The sequence below is a fragment of the Pagrus major genome, chromosome 18, assembly GCF_040436345.1.
Source record: "Pagrus major chromosome 18, Pma_NU_1.0".
Taxonomy (NCBI): domain Eukaryota; kingdom Metazoa; phylum Chordata; class Actinopteri; order Spariformes; family Sparidae; genus Pagrus; species Pagrus major.
This window is the reverse complement of record NC_133232.1, coordinates 18,719,483-18,744,158: the sequence shown is the minus strand read 5'-3', so window position 1 is coordinate 18,744,158 and position 24,676 is coordinate 18,719,483. Positions and strand designations below refer to the sequence as shown.

The 24,676-nt window shown below is 41.5% G+C and overlaps 2 protein-coding genes across 2 annotated transcripts in view; one reads left to right on the top strand and one right to left on the bottom strand.

Annotated features, from left to right (window-relative positions):
• LOC141012848 (connector enhancer of kinase suppressor of ras 2) overlaps window positions 1-12,164 on the bottom strand; it is a 64,338-nt gene extending 52,174 nt beyond the window's left edge. Inside the window, exon 1 of the mRNA XM_073486393.1 lies at window positions 12,101-12,164. Within this exon, the coding sequence (XP_073342494.1) occupies window positions 12,101-12,164 (64 nt within the window). The remainder of the gene's footprint in view (window positions 1-12,100) is intronic.
• Window positions 12,165-15,478: 3,314 nt separating this feature from the next.
• On the top strand, window positions 15,479-24,230 carry hdx (highly divergent homeobox). The gene is made up of 11 exons (XM_073486394.1): window positions 15,479-15,608; window positions 17,806-17,967; window positions 18,472-18,618; window positions 18,736-19,938; window positions 20,021-20,077; window positions 20,794-20,940; window positions 21,611-21,809; window positions 21,898-21,977; window positions 23,257-23,361; window positions 23,517-23,639; window positions 23,725-24,230. The coding sequence occupies exons 2-11, from the start codon at window positions 17,902-17,904 to the stop codon at window positions 23,983-23,985; spliced, it is 2,388 nt and encodes a 795-aa protein (XP_073342495.1). The 5' UTR covers window positions 15,479-15,608; window positions 17,806-17,901; the 3' UTR covers window positions 23,986-24,230.
• The last annotated feature ends 446 nt before the right edge of the window (window positions 24,231-24,676 follow it).

Genomic DNA, 24,676 nt, shown 5'->3' with positions numbered 1-24,676 from the left:
GAAGTCTTGATGGAGAGGCGAGCCTACAATACATCCTTCTCATTTCCACCACCACTCCCTCCCTCTCACACTTCCCCATTTACACCCCCTGCCTCTCCCTCTGAAGCACGGGATCACCTTTTAATAGTCGCCATGTCATACAATGTGGCACGTTACGGCTTATGTCATCATCATGCAAATGATATCTGACTATATTTGCAGAATGATGACAGTATAATATCTTCATTGCACATTTGAGATTCTCTGCAGGTGGAAAAGGTGGATTAACGTCTTCACACTTATTATTCCAGTCCTCACTTCATTCCTCTTCCTAATAGCTGCACCTTTTTTTCCCTTCTCTTTCTTCCCTCTCTCCTCCTACATAAAGTATATAAATTATATAAAAAGGTGATGAATAAAGAATCAAAGAGGTCCAGGCTGACTACCTCTGTTTCCTCTGGGAAAGCACCTTACTATAGCTATGTCCTACTTCTGCAACACACAGATGAATGGGTTGCTGAGTTGACAGCAGTGCATTTTGTGAACGTTCTCTTCGAGGCATGATGGGATCTGTAGTTTCAAATATATGTGAGTCCTTGCAAGCACATACACCGAACTTCACACAGACATTCACACATATACATACATGTTGTGACACACAGCTGCTGGCCAATCAGATGAGTCAGAACACTTCCCCTAGAGGACAAACAGCTGATCTGGGTTCATCTGCTGAGTTCATATGCCAGCTGGAAATAGCACATGGTGCTCGCAAAAACACACACATACACAAACTAACACACAGGGGGGGTCGGGTTTGTCAGTACCGCACCTCGCCAGACAGTTAATGACATCAAAATGATGTAGATATTATTAGTCAAGAACTACAGCGTCAAGCTATCGCGCCTCCCGAGTGCCTTCTCACATCAGGCTGTTTGTGTTCACAGTAACTGCAGGAAATATTCAAGCTGACCTCGTGCTTAAGTAGGCCATGTGGAGCAATACGAGTCACAAAAATCTTGGCCTGCACGCAACTGAAATAAACAAAAAGTAATTTTGCATGAGTAATGTCAGAAACGTCTCTCTGTGTACTCATGTCATGAGCCAGTTTCCCCAGGGAGCTGTACTGACTTGTGAATCAGATATTTTATCATAGCTGAACCACAGATAGTTGTTGAAATGATGCTGTAGAGGCAATACAGAGGGCACTGCTCATGTGAGGCCACACTGTAAATATTATTTTCCTGCCACGATTCAGGAACTTAATATTGAACAGTACTGGCTGAAGCTGGGCACATCTCCTGTGTTTTTACACTGCAAATAGGTCCTCATAACACACATTTGTCAGTTTGTCATTTCAACAGTTTTTTCTTCCACAGTCTTAAGAGTCTATTTTTGTGAATGAAGATTAGTGCGTGCAGCATGACGTCAAATGACAATTGAAGCACTCGTTAAATTTCCGCTGTGACACTTGGATTTGTCAGTCAGCTCAGTGCTTTTTCACTTTTATACGCTCCTCTTTTAAGTTGAATGAAAGCCTGAACAAAAATGTGCTGGGTTTTGATAGCTGGCTTTATTAAAAGGTCTGGTTCCAAAAAACATTTCTTCTCATGCTGTTCGTACTCTGAGTTAAGGGGTCCTCCATGAACACAATTTTGGTTATTACTGTTTTGAGTTTTTTTGAGAGATTTTCTATATTTGTGTTTTGTCGCTCCTCTCTTCACTTACTTTAAGTGTCCAGGATTCATTTGGGAAAACAGTCTGATGCCACTGACTTTTTACATTGATCGCTCTGGTGCGCCTAACTATTTCATTTAGGTCCTCCCAATAACACATTTTAATTAAATTTCTTAACACATTGCAAAAATGTAATTATTTACGTAATTAATTAAACAAAAATGGGTGCAAATACATGTTTTTTTCTTTATTTGAATCAAAACACAAGCAAGAAGAAATGGCGATATCCTGAATTTAAAAAAAAACTAAATTTCAGGTGCACCAGTGCCACCATGAAAATGTTTAGTTGCACTTGACAGATTTTTGTGCAACCAAAGTAGTTGCACCCTGTTTGTTAAAGCCACTCTCAAACATCTCTGATCCTACTGCACTACCACAGTCCAGATAATTAATTAGACAATTAATAATAAAGATGCTTTTATCTTTACTCCAACTTTGATTGCTGTTTATTTGGTCATGAATATTTCATGTTGGAGAGAAGTACTTGAAGATTTGAAGTTTTTTTTTTAGCTCTTACTGTTATTAAATCTTTTCTTTCATCTGTTTTTAAGTAGCATAAAGCAATACACAAAACATTTATCTATAACATGTACAGTAGGTAGGTAGAAAATATTTAAATGCCTTGAAAAAGAGCTTGAATTTTAGTTATATGAATGACAATTTCAACCTTTTTTTCTACTTTTTTGAATAAAGGGTCCACTGTACAATCTGAAAAGGTGATCTTACTTAAAAAAAAATCAGGGAAACTGATTAACCTGAAAATGTGTGCACGTTCTCGAGTGTCTCATCTCCACTAACAGAGAGCATGAGTTTAGAAATTGAGTCAGCCAACATAACATCCAGCTTCCAGCACAACAGCGTTAGGCAAACTTGAATCTATGCTTCAGATTTTAAAAATGCTGTTGAAACACAACCTTAACAAACCTTATGGTCATACAAATATCTTCAGTTAGCAGAACTGGAACATCTCTGTATGAAACACTGGAGAATCCCATGATCCCTGCCATCACTGACTCCCAGTGCGTTCAGGCTTGAGCAAGCATCTCATGTTGACAGCTTCATCCACATTTCATGCAATTCCCTTCAATCTTTTCCTCTTTCCTGGGCAAAATAAACCCCTCCCCTTCAGAAAACACGAGGGTTGCCAGGCAACCGGAGCGAGAGAGGCCTCCGAGCAGAAGTGAGGGATCAGCAGTTGCTGCCCCTCAGGACCCTGCACTGATGCTAGGCTAAGGAGCGCGCACTCACAAACACACACACACTGTAGCCTAAGTATGCGGTCCACACACGGACTGAAAGCTTGTTGAAGGCCACAATAAAAAGACTGCATTTGCAGCTGAATATGGCTCGAACTGAGCAGTTACTTTGCAGCGTGGCCATTAACATCAACTGAAATCAGACTGTCAAAGCCGAGCTTTCCTTTGAGACCATGTTTGCGTCAGAGCGGAGCCCGCGCTAAGAGCGGCGGCAGGCAGCTAAGACTCCCGGCCCGTCGCCTTGCCCCCCATCAGTGAGCTTGCAGCCAGAATAAGTGCTTCGGTGAGTGCGAAGAAAAGACACAACACTCACTAAAAATATTCCTACTGTGAAATATTCATCACATCATGACAGAATATTCTTAAGACCGTTGCATTTTAGCTCCCCGGTATATGAGCTTTCAAGTGCACCGCCACCTCCTCTGTGAAATCCAGCTAGCAGGGAGGTGTCAAGAGGCAATCTGAAGGAACAGGAAGATAGAAAACAGGGTCAACATAGATGCTCCAAAGAGTTCAGAGGCAGAGCTCGACTCTGAGGATCTGCCCGACCTCAGAGAATCTTTAGTGACTGTACAAGTACAATAATGTGTTAACATGAACTTAAGCTTTACATCACAAGCCCTAACTGTCCCTATTCAACCCTATTTGAACTATATGCAGCCATAGTTTGGGAAAAGAAGAAGACACAGAGGAAGACGGGACACACTGTGCTTAATAATGTACTCTTCTTAACACTCTGACATAGGTGGAAATGGTCTTTGTGCCAACTTAAATGCGGTTTATACACAGTAATCACAAAAATGTCTCATCTGTTGGCATTAATGCTAATGGACAAATGGAGCAAATGACTGTGTGTAGGTTAAAAAGCTACTCAAGTAGCAAACTCACATACAATTATCACCCAACTCTGCAGTTTACGTCAGTTCATAGTAACATTTTAGCATTTTTCAGCCCTATGTTTTGGTTTTACAGCTTTGTTGTTTTGGTTCACTCTCACAGCTGTCACCAGTGTTGTACCCAGGCACATCAGGCAGCTGTTTTCCCAAAAAAAGGCACTGATGAACCCATTCTGAATTACCAAAGCACCAAAACAAGAAAATAAATAAAACAAAAATGACACACTAAGTTAGAAATGTGTTGGCTAATATAGTGCAGCATTCAGGTGCTAAAGATGAGCAGATATTTTTCTCAGAGCAACCTGGCACACCGAAGAAAATCATGAGAAAAATGAGTGAGTAGCAAATTCAAAGCAATTCTTCGCATTATTTCTCATCACATTATTGAAATTCACTGGAGAAAACAGACTTATAGAGAGATTTCACATCATTTGTATGAAAGTTTAAATGAGTGGTGGTTGCATGGCACATGCGCTGCATTTACGCTATTCAATTGGCGGCCAGTGACAGATTGTTATGACAAAGAGGTCAAAATAAAGCTCTCCAGACAAGTCCATGCATGGAGAAGGGGGAAAAGATGACGGCAGTCAGAAGCCATCTCAACATCAACATTGAGGATGCTCCTCTACCCTCCAGCACCTCCTAACCAAAACCAACCGCTCCAGCCACAGCTCCTAACATGATACTGCCGCAGCCGTTATGGATTTATCAGTAATCAATGAACGTACAGATGTTTAGTGAGTTGAAAAGTGTAGTCACCACACTCAAGGTTTGACATTGCTGCAACAGTTCTGCTATAATGTCACTGAGGACTTTATTGCAGCACTGAATGAAGACATAAAGTTGCAGATCACCACCACCACCTTATTTCTTGAAATTATCACATGTTGCCAAGCAACAGTAAACCAAACTAGTGCCCTGCTATCGATGCATTGAATAAAACTGATTGCTCTCAATTATGTTTTAATAAAGGGTTAACTGTTGGGGTTGAACTATATATCACTTTTTGCTTCCGTTCTTATTGCACACATTATATCCAACAGGCTCACCTCAACTATTATTTCTGGCTACACTTCTTGTGGAAAACTGATAAAGAGGACTTAATAGGTGACAAAAGCGTCTAACATGAATACCATAATAAATCTATAAAGCTGATAATGTGTCAGTTACGTTGGTCACAGCGTGTTGATGCAGGTTTAAAGGGGTAATATGTGTAAGAATTGGCCACCTGTCAAAATCATACCCAAGACAAATAGAGGGCAGCAAATCACCAGAGTAACCGCTAACTGCTGCTCAATGTAGACATTAGCTAGTTAGCTCAGCTAGCTCAGTCAGCCGTGCAGCTAGCGGCCTGGTGTTTACACTTCTATAACAGGAGATTTGCACTGTAAGCATGCTGACTTAGTTGCTCGGCAACACAATATATAGATGTCATAACGCCAAAACTGTCATTTCTTCACATTATGTTGATCATTTTTTTTTATTTGTGAATGTTTTCAACTAAAATGTCTTACATGTTGCAACTTTAAGCGTGAGCTACTGTTTCCTTTGGCTATTTCATTGGTCAGCGCATCATAACTGAGCTGATAATTTGCATGAAACACTGGTACATGTACACACACTTGACTGCTTTCTTAATGAATTCCCCCTGTTTTTATTGTCATTGCTAGGGTTGTTGTGGTTAATACTGATCACATAATTACCTGCTAAGTGCTGTAACATGCAGTATATATACCGGAGTATAAGAGAGTAGCAAACACCATCACTCTCTTAAACACCAAAACAAATTACTGAAGAGCTGCGATGCCATAAAGCCAATTCAACCAAGTGATTTTTATGATTCTGTTGGTGTGAGCTTAAACAGACAAACTAGCTCTGCAGTAAAAGAGTGCTGACAGCTAAGCTAAAATAAACTCCAGAACTCCAGATAGTCATCCTGGCTACTATAAAAGGATAGAAGCTTTCATTCCAGATCTACTCTGTAATCTTGTTTAATCTTTTAAGTCAGGGTTTCTCTACATTTGCTGGCTTGTAAACCCAGCTGTTAAGCTGTCATGTACATTTGAGTTTTTAACACCATTTTTTGCCAGATCCAGAAATCTCCTTCGCCTCTTTTCTGTATATCTCATGCAATCTCACGGGTGGGGTGCTGACCCCGAGGTTGAGAAACTTCACTTGAAGTTAATATATGTGGTCGTAAAACTGCGGCCCCCGGAACAACAGGTGCAAAACCCAAAACACACACACATACACACACATGCACACAGGCTCCTCTGTCCGACCGCCCGGATAGAGCGGGCGCTTTGATATGATGCCCACTGCATCTCCCATTCTCCGCACCGCTCTGCTATCGCCTCTGTGCTCTCCCCGTTTCTCCGTCATGCCCACCCTTCCCCTTGCACACTCCCTCATTTCCTCCCCCATCTTAGCCTCCTCAGCCTTTCTTTCATTTTGCTTTGCGCCTCCCCATTTCTGATGTCCCTGCTCTCTCTCTCGCTCACCCCCTCTCTGCTCAGGGCCATAAAACAGGAGGGGAAGCTTGTGTGTGTGTGTGTGTGTGTGTGTGTGTGTGTGTGTGCACCTCATTATGTGTCTAAATGTGTGTTAGAGGAATACAGGATGTAGATCGGGCATCTCTGCGTGTTGCTGGTTCCCCATCTTATGACATGTGCTGTGACTCCAACACGATCAGATCTGGTTTCCATGACTACCGATGCCCCACTTAAAGCTGCTGCTCCAGAGTTTGTGTGTCTATGCATGTGTGTCAGTGTGCATACATACGTATATACCATATATTTCAGTGAGCATGTGCATCCCTTTGAGTGCGCGTATCAGTATGCAGCGCACGCATCTCCGCATTTCCTTTGAGTATGAAAGTTGACGACTAGAGGAGTTTCCTCTACGTGTGTGTGTGTGTGTGTGTGTGTGTGAGTGAGTGTGTGCCTCCTCACAATGAGGCACGCTCTTTAATCTTTAATGCAGCTGAAACTACAGCGAGCACACAGTCAGAGCCGGGGGAAGCGTGTTTTCCACCACAGACTTCTTTACCGTGTCAGCAGGAGACTGAATTGGGGGACACAGTATGGAAAGGTAGCAAACATGGCTTGACACCCCAGGATACTGAAACCACCAATAACATCCAGGGGATTCTTTCAACACAGGAGCAACACCACTGCTGCACATTTATATATTAGAATTTCATCTAACTTTGTACGTCTCATGATATCAGTCATTCGCAGTCTCTTGCACTGACCGAAATGTCACATATCGCATTTATTTTTAGATTTTTGGTGCCAATACATCCGCACGCAAAGAGGAAAAGACAGATTAGTGCAGGAAAAGTGAACAGCCTTATTCATTTTCCTGTCACTGTATGCATCAGCAGGCCGCAGATACCGTGCGCCTGAAATCACAGGGTGATCTTATGAGGGATAGACAGCACCGACAGCAGAGAAGAAGAAGAAGAAGAAGTCCATTTTTTCTTTGGTGCTAAAAACATTAAAGCGCAGATCCGTATACGCGTCATACTTTACACATCAATTGCGTCTGCACACACCCCAGCAGATACATACCCTTACGCACACAACATAGAGGAAACTCCTCCGGTGTGGGTGTTCAAATCAAAACAAACGCTGATGAGTCATCTTTCTGTGAGCCTCACCAGTGTTCTGCTGCTGGAGCAGTCCTTCCACAGCTACAGTATAGGCTGCTTGGCCTGGTAGCTAGCTGTGTCAGGTTTTCTCGACAGGATTGCAGAGTATCCCATCTCCCTGTCCCATATTCTCTCATATGGCAGGAGGACACTGTTGAGGAAGAAGTAGCTGCTGTCCACAAAGTAATTGTAATTTTACCCTTTTCTCTGTGCTGGGGAAGGATGACTCCTGAAATGTGCAGTCCTAAATGTGTCCATCTGATTAATGTCACAAAACCTGATACTGTCTTCACAATTTACACTCTCTAAGTCCAAGTTGATGATCTCACAAGGCCAAACTAAATACAAATTTAGCTAAAAACATAATTGACCAAAACCACTCAAGTCCTGATGTTCAAAGGGAATCCTGGTATTTTTAAACTTGGGCCTTATATTTACATTTTGGTGTGTAAATGATTCATACTCACCAAAAGCTCTGGAATCTATCCAGTAGATCGTCTCAGCTGGCAGCTGCCACACAGCTGCCATGGCTGCAATGTTATCCTTTGGGACACCTCCGACCGTCAAAGTTACGTCCATTAAAAGTGCTTGTTTTTGCCACTGACAGGCTGAGGATGTTATTCTCAGTGTCTGACAGCTTTACGGAGAGGTTTCCTACGGAGATAGACCCTTTTATCAAGGGTAAAATCCTTTTTGTAACCAGAAACACACGCTCTGAAATCTCGCTAGGTGTTTCGTCATCTAGATTGTTAAAATCAACTAAATATTCAGCCATGACTTTGGAAATAAATTCTCACTGGCAGTTCCTCTAGGTAGACCCCAAGCTCCTCTCTCCAACTCTGACTCACGTTTTCACCGGCGTCTTCCTGCAACAGCTTACCTCTGCCAAGATTTCTGAGTGAGCCTTCTCCATATGAGTTAGACTTTCTGGTTACAAAACAAATCTTATTATCTAACCAAAAGGTCTATCTCCATAGTAATTGTTTCCATAATGTTGTCAGACACACAGGATAACAGACTCAGCCTGTGAATGGCAAAAACAAGCACTTTTAGCACTTTGGGGTTCTTTGCGGGTCGCAGTTGCCCCGAAGGATTACGTTCAGGATTACATTGCAGCCATTGCAGCTGTGTGGCAGCTGCCAGCTGAGGCGATCTACTGGACTGATTCTAAAACTTTTGGTAAGTATGAATCATTTACACACCAAAACATGTAACTATAGGGCCCAGGATTAAAAATACCGGAAAAAGTATAAACTTTCAGGTACATATTGCACTTTTAACAGACTTTTTGACAGCAATAGTTACTGGTTACTTCGTAGACTAAACATAAAACAATAAATTATCTTATATCATATATTTTGATGAAGTAGAATGCCAAGACGTACATAAAGTAGCTAAAATTTGCTTAGCATGCAGGTAAAGCTACTTACCCATTTATGTATCAGTAATACTAAACCAATAGGGATTCAGTAAAATATCTGAGTTATACTCTTAACACAAAATATGCAAGTATGTAGTCTTAAATAAAACCATGTCTCGTCAGTGAATCTTCTATATACATTTTTTATAGATTTACAAAATCATAATATAGAATCTTACAAACAAATTGTAATTTGTAACCAGCATATTTTAAATTTAAGGTAAGATTCTTCAAATGAAGTGAGTAAAAAGTGAAAATATACATAAAATACATAAAATTGATGATAATTTGACAGTATGGTGGTTGGGGCAACGGTCAACTACAGGTGAAGCTGTGGACATTTGATACTCTGTCTTTTTTGTTCCCTGTCATCTCTCTACTGTTGCTGTCTAGTAGAGGCATTAAATGCCCCCAAAATAATAATTATAATATTAATAAAATAAGTACACACAATTTAGCTAGTTTGTCTATGTGAAAGAAGGAGGAACTGAGGACAATGATGGTGAATTTGTGCCCCCACCTTCCAAAGAAATAATAATATTAAGAGCAATTTGTCTAAAAAATGTAGGTGAGGACAAACGCCTGCTATCAGCACATTAAGTGTCTTATATCTGTGTAGATTTAAAGTACTTTTCTCTCTTATGGCGAGCAAGAGCAATCACTACGGCGCTTCTTAAGGAGGTCTCAATGTCACTGCTCCCGAAAAATGGCACAAGACTACTCAGATCAGTGTGCGAGAGATGAAGAGCTTCCAGAGAAAGAGGCCACAGCGAAGCCCCTGTAAGCGCAGAGATTAGTAGTAGCCTTTCGCCTTTTACTTTATTCGTAAGAAAATAAGATCTGAGAGTAAGCCTGCCACTGAGGGGTCTATGTTTGAAGCCACACAGGAAGGAGGAGGGGGCTTCACGGGAACGGGGACGACACTGGGAGATGTTGGCGTAGGTCTGTGAAAATGACTCTCCGAGCCCCGGCTCCTCATTTGGAAGAGGCCAGGAGACTCTTTAACAAGGAACATATATGAGGAGGGCAGTAATGACATGAAAAAATTTCCCCTGCAAGACTTTGGTGTGATCGCGCCTTATTTTTGCTGTCTTTTCTTGACTAATGAGAAACCTAAAAGAATGTTTCAGTGTATTAAATTACCTGAATCCTGCAAATAATAGCATGTGTGGCAAAAAAAAGGAAATACCATCATTGTATTTTTTCCAGATTCAGGTTTTAATCATGACACTCATTAACATCTCTCATCACATGTGCTGTCTTTCCACCGTGAGCTTTAAAGGTGCACTATGTAGTTTTGGGGAGTACATTTAATCAGAAGAGAAAAATCTTCATTGACTTTATTTTCAACTAAAGAAACAAACTCTCTTAATTTCCACGACTGAATAAACCGAATAAACACACTGACCTTAAAGGACAACACAATTTAATTCTGTTTATATGTGGCGGACCCTGCCACCTTTCTAGCGTCAAACAGTGATCTGGGGACCTTTTTATTATTATTACCTTATTATTGGTTTACCATGGGTGGAATGCATATTACTGTGACATGCAGGATTTTATTTTAGCACATATTTTTAGGACTGACTGGCTCATAACATAATCTACAGCATCTTTTAAAACATAACTAACACCACTGTTCTGATCTGCTCTGATCACTTCTATCTTCCTTGCTGTCTTACGTTTAGATATCCTCAGAACAAATATGTACTGAAAGTCAGTTTTACTGTGGCATCTAAGAAAAACTGAACCAAAACCAAAATCTTTGCTGGTTTTTCCATGTTGCAAAACTCTCACCACAGAACCACACTTGCCCTGTTACTCAACTTATCTCCAATCACACTTCATCTCAGCCTCTCTTAATGAAAGGTGCAAAGCTTTCCAAGTGAGCGCTCCGCGGATCAGAAAGGTGAAGCCGTGACTCCACTGGCTGCTGCTTCTCCCTGTGACTGAGGGGAGCAATTATAAAACCAGGAACATCATCGTAACCGCTCAACGTAACGCATCCCAAATACTCCCTCGCCGTGTCCCCTGAGGGTCTCGCAACCACCTTGACTTCTAATCTCAGACGTGAGTGCTCTACCATGATCAAAAGTAGTCCTGGAACTCATTTAGGAAGATGGAGTTGTAGGAAAATCATAGATCAGACGATGAAACCGCTCACACAATCGCAAGTGTGTACAGGAACAGGACATTGTGAGTTGGAGTCAGCACACAGTAGCCTGGTGATTAAGTCATTCTCTTAAGTAAGGGATTGCGGACACCCTCCCTCCCCATTTTCCATTGTCTGTCAGTAGGCCTGCCACAGTTTCTCTCACAGGTCTGGAGCTATGGGGTGTGTGAGAGCAGCTCCTACCACACACACACACACACACACACACACACACACACACTCATACACGCATGATTAGTGATTACTCATTCATACTGTCTGTTTGAAGGGGACGTATCTTGCACCGGAGAAGCGAGCAACCCAAAAAAAAAAATATATATATATATATAGAAAAAAAGGGAATGTGATCGGTGCGTTTGCCTTATAAGGCAGAAGGCACTGCGCTGTCCAGGGTGCTGAAACCGACTGTACGGCTGGCACTGAGGGGGGGGTGGGGGGGTGGGGGGGTACACGCAGCTAACTACATTAATCATACACGCACGCGCTCAGGCACGCAGGCACACACGCATAGAGAGGGAGAGAGAGAGAGTGTGGTGATATGAGCTTTAGAGCATGTGGCAGTGAGTGAAAGAGCAGATGACATATCTTCCACATTCATTGATGAAAGCTGCTGTTGCCGCTGATGGAGTCAGCAGCAGCAGCAGCAGCAGCAGCAGAAGCCTATAGGCTCTGGCTGAGGCTCCACTCCCTGCTTCTTGGGGACATCCATTTCACTGCACCGGCTCGAACCGCGTTCACTTCACTGACTTGACTCAGTCTCACACTAGCGGCAGGAATCACACGTCAGCCTGCAGGTTTGGAGCAGGGGAGCGCACATGCATGCACACAGTGTGGCCCTTCCGCTGCTCACTGCTCAGCATCCCCACCACCACCACCACCACCATCAGCATCATCATCATCATCATCATCCTCATCCTCATCACCCTCACTCCAACACAAGCAGCATTTATATCAGCCTGATGCAATGGAGAGATTCCCAAGAAGAATTACCTTTCATCCAGTCCAGCACTTGCTTTGGTGTCCATTTACTTATAGGTTCCATAACCAAAGCCATGGTGTCACAGTCTCTCCGAGGTGAACGGCGCAGGACTCGAAGCAGGAGGCGACATAAAACGACTTGTCAGTCACATCTGGAATGACACGGCGGTGGGGACATCTGAGGGAAAAGAAAGCGTTGTCAGTTTTATTCTCTCCATCAGAGCATGGCCGCCTGCAGAAACGGTGAACGGGATGCGGTGGTGCAATCCACGCGCACACACAGGAGACACGCACACACACGCGCTCGCTCCTCTCTCCCTCCCTCACTCTCTCTCTCTCTCTCTTTCTCTCGTGCCTTCCCGCCAGCAGCCCGCGCGCTGTGAGAAGTGGATTCGGTGGGCGCGAGGGGATGGAGCGACCCCTCCCCTCTCCTCTTTTTCCTCCCGCCCGCCACGCTGCAGCATCACAAGGGCCACCACTCATAATACAGACCAGGGAATGGTGCAACGCACACCATATAGGGAGGATCTCTCTCTGTCTCCCCCCCCTCCCGCCTTACACACATGCACATACATACAGAGAGAGGGCCAGAGAGGGTTTATGCAAACACAACTTAAACAACCCTTTAATGTATTGTATACACAGCTTAAACACCAAAATGAACCTCATGTAAAGTGCAGTTATGAGTGGCACAGAACCTATAGAAATATCATAGAAATCAAACCCTGTTTAACCAAGGTGAAGGAAAGGATTCGTGACATCATAACGAAACATGCTCATTGTCTGCATGTAAGTGTGCGTGTGTCACATCACAAGACAAGCTGAGGCTCATATGTCAGCTGTTTTTTTAAGTTCACAATCTGTGGATGAGGAAATCAGCATCAGTTGTCAGCAGAGCTCAGCTGTGAGGAACAGCGCCCCCTGCTGCGCACCTGGGACACAGGTGACGTCATGGATTACAGCAGCAGCCCCTCCACACACCCCCGCCGTACAAACAAGACCGACTTTATACAGGGAGAGAGATGGAGACGGTACAGCAGGAAGGTAAGACAGACAGACAGACAACGATAAACACAAGAAAAAAGTTCTTGTCATTGAACATGTGCAGTTACACCAACCATCATCACCTTCATCATCCTCACCATCAGAGGCAACACAATTGCTAAGCATAATGTTCTCACTGATATGATAGGATATGTGTATGTGACCACTTTATAATAGGGTATGCAAAAATGTGAGTGGTTTCTGAGGAGTGACTGAGTAATAAAAGACTTGATAGTAAATGAACCGTTAATGAGTAATTCCTGAATAACTGTGATTTGAGGACCATATAGTTGATGATGATGGGTTACAACAGAACAGACTGAGATATACTACATTAATGAATCATTAGGTAATGATTAGTTCATTCATATCTGTGAGTCGGCATACTGAACACTTTCTTCATGAGTTGTTGAGGCTGATAAACTACGAACCAGCTGCTGAGTGGCATGAACGAGTGACGACTCATTAAATACTAATTACTTAATCTTTACTTACTCATTTTGTTTACCTTCAAGTTAAGTGAAACATAATACTGAGTGGTTAAGAAGTACACTCATTAATTACCATTTACTTAATCATTAGTAACTCTTTTTGTATACTTCAACTAAAGTGAAACATAATATGGAGTAGTAATTAAGTACATTAATTACTTAGTATTAACAAGTAGACTTATTAAATACTAATTACTTAATCATTTTCATTACTTACTCTTTTTATGTACCTTCAAGTAAAATCAAACATAATATTAACTAGCAGTAATCAGGAACAACTGATGAAGAAAGCGGTCAGTATGTTGATTCACAGATATTAATGAACTAATCATTACCTAATAATTCATTAATATAGTATCTCCCAGTCTATTCTCTAGTAACTCATCATTATCCACTATATAGTCCTGAAAACACAGTTACTCAGGAATTACACATTAATGATTCATTGACAATCAAGTCGTTCCTGATTCATTCCTTACTCGCTCCTCAGTAACTACTTACAATGTTGTGTACCTTATTGTGAAGTATTACCCAATATCTAAGTGGTGTTCTGGTGTCTTTATACTTGCCTGTGCATTTAAATATGTAAAATGCCACATCTGGATATAACACTAAAGAGAATCAATCTGTGACCCCCTATAAAAAGCCTACGAGTAGGAACAGATCACAAAACACAGTGATTATAGATGAAATGACTTTATTTCTGTTACAGAGAACTGACAAGGCAAGTTTATTTTAAAGTGCAGGATGTTATGTAGCTCTTATGAGAACCTTCAAACAGAGTGGGGTGCTCTGCAAAGTAACAAAACTGACTTGAGAAGTCTTTCAAATATAAATTTGAAACAGCTTGTGGTCGTGACATTCCTGGCAAAGTACCTTTTGTTTGTCCTGGTTCAAAGGAGAGAACATTTATTGTCCCAGTTGCCTATAATGGTTTGGACTGCTGTCTCCAAATTCTTCATGCATGCTCTTAGGCTATTTGTCTTTCTCTCCGCCTCCCTTCCTAATACATTTTGTTAGCCATAATGCAGTAAAAATGCCATTAAGCTATTAGACTTTAATAAGACAGTACCTAAGTCAGTCTTAATTACTTGAGGTGCACTATAGCCTACTTTATGTTTTAACAATTTTCACTTGTGAAGCACTTTCTGACCTCACTCTGTAAAATGTATTTAATAGATTTTACTTACTTATTGACTTTGAGATGTTCAGAGTTATTTTTAATAATGTAACTAGAACATCTGCAAAAGTCTTTGTCTTCCTAATTTGATTAGATAAAAAGTCATAAAAATGTAATTAAATCTATTTTATGTGCATGACCATATAAATACAGTATATAAGAAAGTTATACAAGGTTTACAAAGTATAATACATATCTGAATATACAATAATTAAAAAGAAATGCTGATTTTAACATTTATCAAACTTGTGAAAAAGGAAAAGCATCAATCATATTGAGCCTTTTAACTGTCAACATCAAGTCTAATAATTGATCAAAAGTGAAAGATACAAACTAATACAACATACATACAACTACATGTTCTGTAATAACACAGTGTGGTCTGCAGTGAAACTGTCCATTTAAACATTTCCTGTTGGCAACATTCCCATCATCTTTTGTATATGCCAGCACAGTGTCAGTGGCAACCTATAAACACTTCAAAGGATACTTTGACATATTCAGGTGATGAGGAAACAATCCATTTTTCCCCAGGCCAAGTTTCTGCTGCTGTCATGTGAATGACCTCCTCCTCCAGCAGCCCACTGAACAAAGTCAATGGTGGGCGGGACCACGGTGCTCAGTTTTCAGCCCTTTCCGAATGTCACAGCGATGATCTCGAGCTCCCATTGGCTCCTGTCTGCAAACACGTCACAATCATGATTAGAATTGATGATCGGACGTTCTGATTTCATTGTCTAGCAAAGGGGACTGGTGAAGAAATCTGCTGAATTTGAACGTTCGTCTGATTTTGACATCAGAAATGGTAAGTAGGAAAGTGGTTTTACTTTTCGCCTCAGGGGAACCCGAGCCGTTTCTGTTCGTTTCCGCCGGGAGCCCGGGTCAGCGCGAATGACCATGCCAGGGTCGGGAAATCACAGATTTGAAGGAAAAGTTTAGCTGCAGCTACCCACTGGGAGAGCTATGCTAATGCTAGCTAACGCTGGCTGGCTCAGATATGGCCGCTCGGGCCTGCAAGCTAACGTAGGCTGTCTGTCTGGCCATTGTGGGGATGCGGAGCTGCTTACCCGGTTTGTTTACTGCCTGGCTCGCGGTCGTAAAGTTATGGCAGGAGCTTCCTGTGTTGTACATTGTGTGTGAGAGTCTCCGGGCTGCTGCTCTGGCGGCGTACTAATCTGACGTGCCCACAATTTGTTCGCTAATTCTCTCCGTAATGTTTCCATATTTGACTGTAGCCATGCGCAGTCAGCCTGCCAAAATAAACCTGCTGGATGCTTATTGGTCGCACAACATTCCCGTATGTGACATTTTCTGTTTTTATTAAAAACCTCCAGCAGCAGTAACAACAAATGTGTTTTAAACCACACTTCTCCAGCTCTCCGAGGGTCCATGTGTTTTTACTTTGACCGTGCTGCTTGATGCTCTTTCCTGTCTCCTCGGTCTCTCTGTGTTCCAGTCATAATGTAGATTTGCTGTGAATATGTCATATATTTGACATTCATAACACTGGTCCTAATTCACTATTATTTTGTATTTGTGTGGCACATTAAAAAGCCATGTCTAAAAACATAAAGTTAAACTTACATTGTAGCGGTTTCCTTGTTGTTTGTACGTGCATCTATTGAATTGAAGGTGTGTTAAAACTGAATTATGTTCATTAATTAGCTTCAATAACTAGTTATCACCTGGAGCTGGATTTTTTTTTACCTGACCTTGCTTATATAAGATCATGTTTGTAAAGTCAGATACTATGTAGTAAGCTATAAGGCTGTAATAAGACAGTCCCTTAGTCAGTCTGTAATAGGGTGTATGGTAGTGATTTGAATGCTGAGATAAAAGATAATCTAATTCAAATTAATTTGTTGTATTTGCATGACCGGAGTGAAATGCAAAATTGCCCAAAGCAGGTTATACAACGTTTACAATGTAAGCATAATATATATCTGAATGTAAACCAAATCTTTTTTATAAAAAAAAGGGCTAATTTAGAAATCTAAACACCAATGTTATCGTCAAGACCAACTAAAAAGTGACCAAGTCATGACCAAGACCAGAATGTACCGAGACCGAGTCAAGATCAAGACCAGTGCGAGTCCCACAATGCATGATACACAATAAAATATGGAACATGCAAACCGTAAGCGCTCCACAAAAGACAAATGAAATTTCCTCTTCATTCACCTCTTCTATTACCACAAATATACATTATGTGTCTTTTTGATAAAATAATCAAAAAGCATTGCAGAGGTGAACTTTATGTGTAGGAATTTTACCAAATGCAAAGGAGCCAAAATCAACTTCACGATTTATATTCAAAATTCCTTTTCCATGTTCTACAATCGGCCTAACACAATCCTTTTTTTGCTTCAGCGTCAATTTGTGTGACTCATAAATTCCCATATAAACCATCATAAAGAACAGTATGTATAATCAATTATTATTATACAGTGATATCCCTGCAGTTGTGATCTTGACTAGTCTTGGAATAAGCAGTAAGTTATTTTTTAAGACAAGCACCTTTTGTGCACTGACCTAAAATTTCTGAGGAAAATTAACCAAAGCACTTCAGATCTAACTTATGAAATGATACTTGTATAATTGTAACTTCAGGGTTAAAACATGGACACACATTTAAATGGTTTTCAGCTGATAAACAGAACAATGTCTTGCAAGGGATGGCACATTAGCTTGATTGATAGTGTTATTGATGTTGCACAGTGGCTTGTCATAGCTTATTATACTGTGACTGACAGTGTGGTGTAATTTTACAGCTCACAGCGCTTGATGTAATTTTTTTCAAAATGTTGTAACGTGTTATATGACAAAGTGTTGACTGGCTGTCTACAATATGATGAAACTGATTGTTGCATTCTCAATCTTGCTCCAGAGAAGATTGCTAGTCTTCTGTTATTTTTAGAACAGAATTGAGCTCATAATGACGTGGATTGAGCTTTTTATTTACACTCTTGGGCATCACGTTGTCTGCTTTGCTTTCTCCTCAGCCACATTTTCCAGCAGTGGGCCAGGTACACTGAGACAGGATGAGCGCAATGAGAGTTGTGCCACACTAGAAAGACGGAGGTTTTGCTGTGATCTGCATGGCAGCCCCGTTCCCCTCCAGCAGCAGAATGGATGCATGGCCACAAAGGCGTGGCCTGCAGGCTGTGAGTAGATCAAGAATTGTATTCCCATATGAGTTGTAAAGAAATGACATAGGTTAAGTTCTGACTAAAACAAAATAGAAGTTTTGCTCCTGCAGTTGTAATTATTATTATTTTTATTAGTTAAACGGGCTCTGTGGAACTTTGGTGTTAGTTTATGTTAGCGGGCTCCATTTCTAAATTAACTAAGTTACTTTTGGCCTCATTTTTTACGTCGCGTTACAATCCACTCAAATAGGGCCAATATGAAAGTTACTAATACATGTACATTTCTACAAATTGCTACATAAAGTTCCTTTAATGCATTTGCAAAATGAATGTTTAACACGAAAAAATATTATTGTTTCTCAAATTTAACTGGCTACAAAAAAACATTTAATTACTGCATAATCCAAAGAAAGGACATCGCACCTTTGACCTCATCATATGCAATTATCTGTCAGCTAGCTCTGATTAGTAGTGAATTCTTATGTAATACAATGTTTTGGGGGTTTGTTGGTCTCTCAGATGAACCTGCGGTCAGTCTTTACAGCTGAACAGCAGAGGATCCTGGAGCGATACTACGACAATGGGATGACCAATCAGAGCAAGGCTTGCTTCCAGCTGATATTGCAATGTGCTCAGGAGGCCAAATTGGACTTCAGCGTGGTCCGGGTAAAATACACAAGTCATGAATTATTATTCTCACTTTGCAAAATTAGTCCCTCTAGTGTTTTGCAGAATGTTTATTTAAGTGTTGTCACTGAGCCGATTGCTCTTTTTACTCTGCAGACATGGGTTGGCAACAAAAGGCGTAAGCTCGCCTCCAAGATAGAGCAGAATGGAGGCGTGTCTCATTCCTTGTCCAGTCACGGACTCGCTGGGGGACTACTTTCCAATCACACATTAGCCGGAGGATCTCTGTCCAATCATAGCCTAGCAGCTGGGGCGCTGCTTCCTGCTGAAATAGCTGCGGCGCGGACCATCCAGAACCGTGTGCATCTTCTCCCTCCATCCTCGTCCTTCCCTTCTTTCTCCTCGACATCCTCCTCTCCTTCTTCATCTTCTCCCCTCAGCAGTGGAAGCAGCAGCAACAACAACAACAACAACAATGACGTCATACTGACCGGGATCTACTCTATCAACTCCGTCCCTCGCTCCCGGCCGAGACCCACAGCCCCTCCGTCTCAATCAGACTCTGAGCTTTCTGCACACACATCTTCATCTCTGATCAACCAGGCCCTGCAGAGCAGGAGCACCTCCACCTCCACCTCCTCATCCCTCCACTCCAAGCTAGTCTCGCTCTCTCAAAACCTCCCATCCCTCACTTCAGCCTCAGGGCCTTTAGTCTACACTGCAGTCAGGAAGGGAACTTCATCCCTTGGGGAGGCGGGGGTAAGTGCAGGAGCAGGTGTAGTACCTCACAGCTGGACTAGGCAGTATGGCACAGCGCAAACTCGCCCTTGGTCCTCTTCCTCCCAGTCTCAGACTCAGCTTCAGCCCAGACCTCACTCCAACCCCCAACCTCAACCACCCGCTCCTCAGAAGACTCGGGTGTCCCTCCCAGTACAAAACTCTGGTCCCTCCTCTGAACAGACACCTCGTATCCAGCAGGTCTTCACCCTGTCAGAGAGAGGCGAGGGGGACAGACTTAGGCAGAGTCATGTGTCTATCCGGAAAAGCCAGGAGAGTCACAGGCCAGCGCCCCATCCGCCACTGGACACCAGTCACAACTTCTCCATCGCCATGGAAACTGGTGATGAAGAAGATGAGTGGCAAAGGGAAGAGGAGCTGGCAAGTATGGCCGCTCGGACACACATCCACAGGGAGCAGACGTCAGCCAGCCCGACCGGGGCTGAGGTGTCCGTGGTGAGAGGAAGCCACACACCTCCTATGACGAGCTCCAGACCCGCACTGCTTCACAGCAACACAACCCTTCAGGGCAGCTACTCCCTCACAGCACAGACCTCATTTACAGGGGAATCCAGCTCACAGGTAGGAAAGGGTCTACTGTGGTTACAGCTTTCCTTGAAAGTGAGTTAAACGACTTAACATGACTGTGTCTCTTTGTGTGCAGACTTCAGTCAGTGTGTCTGCAGCCCCCTGGGTCATCAGCAACTCCAGAAAGAGAACAGTTAGTACTTTTTTTTTGTCACTTTAAATGCAAGACTTATATATAATATATATATAACACAGAAAACTAAGATGGTATGAGATGGATTTTTTTCAGCCGATACCGATACCCGATAATTTTCTGCTTCTTGTGCCAGTTACCAATAAGATAACGAATAATTTCACATTTTTGTTCTTTACATAGCAGTTCCTAACCTCTTGTTTATGCACACCTGAGGATAAAAAAGGCTAAGATATAGATGAGTTAATATTCATGATTTAATCTCGTATAATTTTTTGCTCTTCTCTGAACCCTTGCGGAATGTGTATTGCACATTGCAATCATGTTAACTTCCTCTGAAACTGTAAAAAAAAACATCTACACGGGCGATGACATTGTGCTCACTGGAGCTGGCATGGACTCTACAAGCCTATAATTCTGTGACATCACATGAAGTTTTGCCTCCATGAACACTTGGGTGCATGCTGTCATTAAAGCAAAAGAGGGTCATACTAAATAGTAAGATATTCTGAAACTCTGAAACATTTTTCAAAAATTCAGCTGACCAGTCAAACTGTTAAGCTTGTATCATCATTAATCACTAGAACAAAAACATAAAAAAATATCCGGTTTACTATAATTATTGTACATTTATGTTGTCTGGTACAATGTAAAGCTAGAGTCTGCTTAGTATCTGTGTGAATGTTCTGTAGTTAAACAAGGGTTTGTGTTCGCAGCTGCAGGATCGGACCCAGTTCAGTGACGGGGATCTCATCCAGCTGAAGCGCTACTGGGACCGAGGCATGACCAGCCTGGGCTCAGTCTGCAGGGAAAAGATCACCGCTGCAGCGAACCAACTCAATGTAGACACTGAAATAGTCAAGGTAACCAAATCCACAGGGTTCAAATAATGCAGATAAATCTAGAAAATGATGGGTTTTATTGAATTTGATTTGAATTTCTGCAGTGTCATTGAAACTAGCAAAATGTTTTGTAGACTAAGAAAGTTTGGAGCCTTATTCACATATTCTGGCCACTTGTCTATGACATTTAGGGAGAACAAGATTATTTGACTTGTCTGAACTTTAGTGAGCGAACAAGAAAACAGGGAAGAGTAACTTTTCTAGGTCATGGAAGTTTTCTAACTTACTGACTCAAAGTTGTGTAAAAGTCATGCAGTTATATATCAGGGCCACAGCAGGAATGCTGATGGACTAAATATAGTCGCTCAGTCCTGACACACACATGACCCACGGCCATCTCACTTACTGGGATATTTATTGCATGGAAGAAAAATCTTTGTAGAGAAACAGTATGCTGCTATAGGATCACCTTCAAATAATTTCAATAATTAAACAACTACTTAAAACCAAGGCTTAATGTGATACATGTATTCTGATTGGTGATTATATAATGATATTTCACTAATTAGTTTTCCTGACTTAACCCTCACATCTACCACATTGGACACTTTATTTATTATTTATTAATTGATATACTTGAATTTTAGTTACGCATGTTAGCATTTTGTCTACTGTGTTCTCTAATCGGCAGACATGGATCAGCAACAGACGGAGGAAGTATCGTCTGATGGGTATTGAAATCCCTCCACCTAAAGGCGGGCCTGCTGTGTTCACCACCTCATCCCCAGGAAACGAGTCCCCAGTGGGCCTCAGCCCTGACGAGGAGCGGCTTAGGACGCCCGAACTCGGAGACGACTTGAACGACGGGGGGTCTGTCTGCCTGTCTGAAGGTTAGGCCACTAGTAGTATTACACACACCAACACTTACTGCTGCGTAAACTGTGTGTCTCAACATTCATGCAATGTTCTGGCTCCTAGATGGCACCATCGACTCACAACATAGAGACGGAGAGGATGGAATAGATGTGCCCACTGCTGCTCCACTGGCCAATAATGTGGTACTTGATTATTATTATTTCTCGGATATTACAGTACAGCCTCATTAAATCCATCCACGTAGGAATTGGCACTGGTGGAGCTCATTCATTCTACTTCAGCATGTAAGATCATATTAGTTTGTAGCAACAGAACAACACCAGCTGTACCTTTTTTTTCACCATTGCACGTTATTTGTAAAGTGATGTTTAATAGGCCTTTTTTTAAAGAAGTAAGAAAAGCACAGGTGATGATAATAAAATCAATGATGGCTGAATTGCATTTTACTGCTTCAGTTTCAGGATTGTGGTATTGTTCAAACTGGCTCACTTTCACATCTATCAGTTAATTTGACAGGGACAATACGTGTAGGCATTGTTACATCTTATTAAAATGCAACCAGTGCAATGCATTAAGACTTCTAGCTATGGCTAATTTGCAGTCTTGGCCTGGTTAGGCTTTCAAAGAATAAAACATGATACAAGACTCTAAAATAGACATAAAGGCTAATAATAAAACAGACATCGAGAAGCAGCCATTACAGACAGTGATTGTAACTTAGACCAACAGTTAAGAACAATGACTGAAAATTATGACTAAGATCAAAAAGAAAAGAGAGAAAAAAGGTAGAAATATGTATGCTATATAAAACATGTAACAGATATGACTTTGTTGAAGCCATAATTTGACTTAATACTGACAGCTTTGAGATCAATTAATGTTTTTATTTCTGATAGTAGGGTTTTCCAAATCTGTGGGCCTTTAACTGAAAAACAAATTAAAGTGTGATTATCTGTTCCCCATTGATTGATGAATATTTGGACCTCACAAAAGGATTGTGTTCATTTTAATCATTATTCTGCAGCCCAGATTAAGGCAATAATAGGCTACATTCTGCAAGTGTAATCATGTGTTTTGAATCTGATATAACATCACTGATAGACTTTACATATTTTTCCTGTCCAGTCCGATACATGTTTTTACTTTTGAAATGTTTCTATATTATGTCTGACATCATTATCTCTTTACAATAATTTGTTACTGTGCGTGATGCATTATCACACCATGTTTCATGATAAATATGAGCTAATTTAAACTTTACAGCACTATTGTACTACAGTCAACAGTATAGTTTGTTTGTTCAATAGTAACTGCAATACAAAGTCCTTTACATAATACAGTTAATTACAAAAATAGAACATAATGAGTAATATCCAGAGGAGATATTAGTCACCAGAAGAATTTTAATTATTTTTTCCGTCTCTTTTTATAAAGTCATGATCTAATCTCCTTTTTTAACAGAAGATTGAAGTAATTGATGAGGACAGGGACGAAGATGATGATGATTATGATGGTGAACTAGTGGCTTCAGACCTCGATCAAATGCAGGGCCTGCTGGAATTCAAGGTGAAGACACGCACAAGACTATGACACACTGATCAATCCACAATTACAGTCCTGTCTTTAAACTGAATTGTTCATGCTAATCCGTCGAGTGCGAAGAATTAGAATAAGTGCCGCTCTGAATGAACCTTTTGCCCTTTTGAATTCTTCTGTTTCAGCATGAGGAAGTGCAGTTCTTAGAGATTGAGCTAGAGAACCAAAAACAAAAATACCTGGAGCTTGCGAGCTTCACGAAGAGCCTGCTCAGCGCTGTGAGGAACAATGACCTGGAGAGACAACAGGTACATTCTCAGTCATTTTTACACACTGACCAGATCCACCACAGTTTATAGAAACATCTAACCGGAAGTCTGCTCTTTGCTTCAGGAACTCATGGCTAGTCTACCTCATCCCTCAGACCAGGACTGGGACACGACTTTGGAGGAAAGAAACCAGTCTGCTGCCTTGTCAGCAGACGTGTCCTCCAACCACGACGACTCCCCGGCAGCCAGCACGAGCAGCGTCGAGCTCCCGCCTGCCCCAGCATACGAAGACATCCCGTTGGTCACCATAAACGAAGACGATACAACTGAAGTTACTGAGCCCTCTGCATCAGAGGAGCAACTGCAGGAAGCAGAACAAAATTGACTATCTCATGTACATCAGCTCATATAGACTCATACAGACATTTCCATACTCCACACAGAAGCTGGTTTCACACAAGAACGGACTATATGGTCTTGCATTTACACAAACACTCATGCTCCACGCCTAGTGCCTGTGGATTTATGCTTTCACTATGACTGTTGGGCTGAATATTGCCTTTTTTACTGCATATCATTCGCCTTGTTCTGGACCAGTCCAGAGAGAACAATAAACGACCTCTAACTTAACTGTGTGACTGTGTTTTAGTTGGAAAAGTTCGAGTTTTCTCATGTTGGTGAGAAAGTCATATTGAGACATATTGGTTTAGAGTAAAGGTAGAAAAATGACAGAGATAGTTTAAGAACTGAAGGGTAAAGAGAATCAAGTTCACATGCAGTGCTGTAGACAAAAACAATATTTTCTGTCATCAGATGACTCAAACTAAGGGACCGCCATCAAATTTGTCCAGATTCTAATCATAAAACTTGATTAAAGGTAAAATTTGTATGCATTTCAGTTAAAAACATTTTTTAAAAATCATCAATATTATCAACAGAACATAAAGAAAAAACAGTTGTGACGTCTGTGTGTTGTGTCGCAGAGATATCGACTGAAGTTAGCATGCCAACCAGTTGGCCCCGGCCCATCATCATATCCTTTGCTAATGATGTAAAGATGGATGTAACAATTAAAA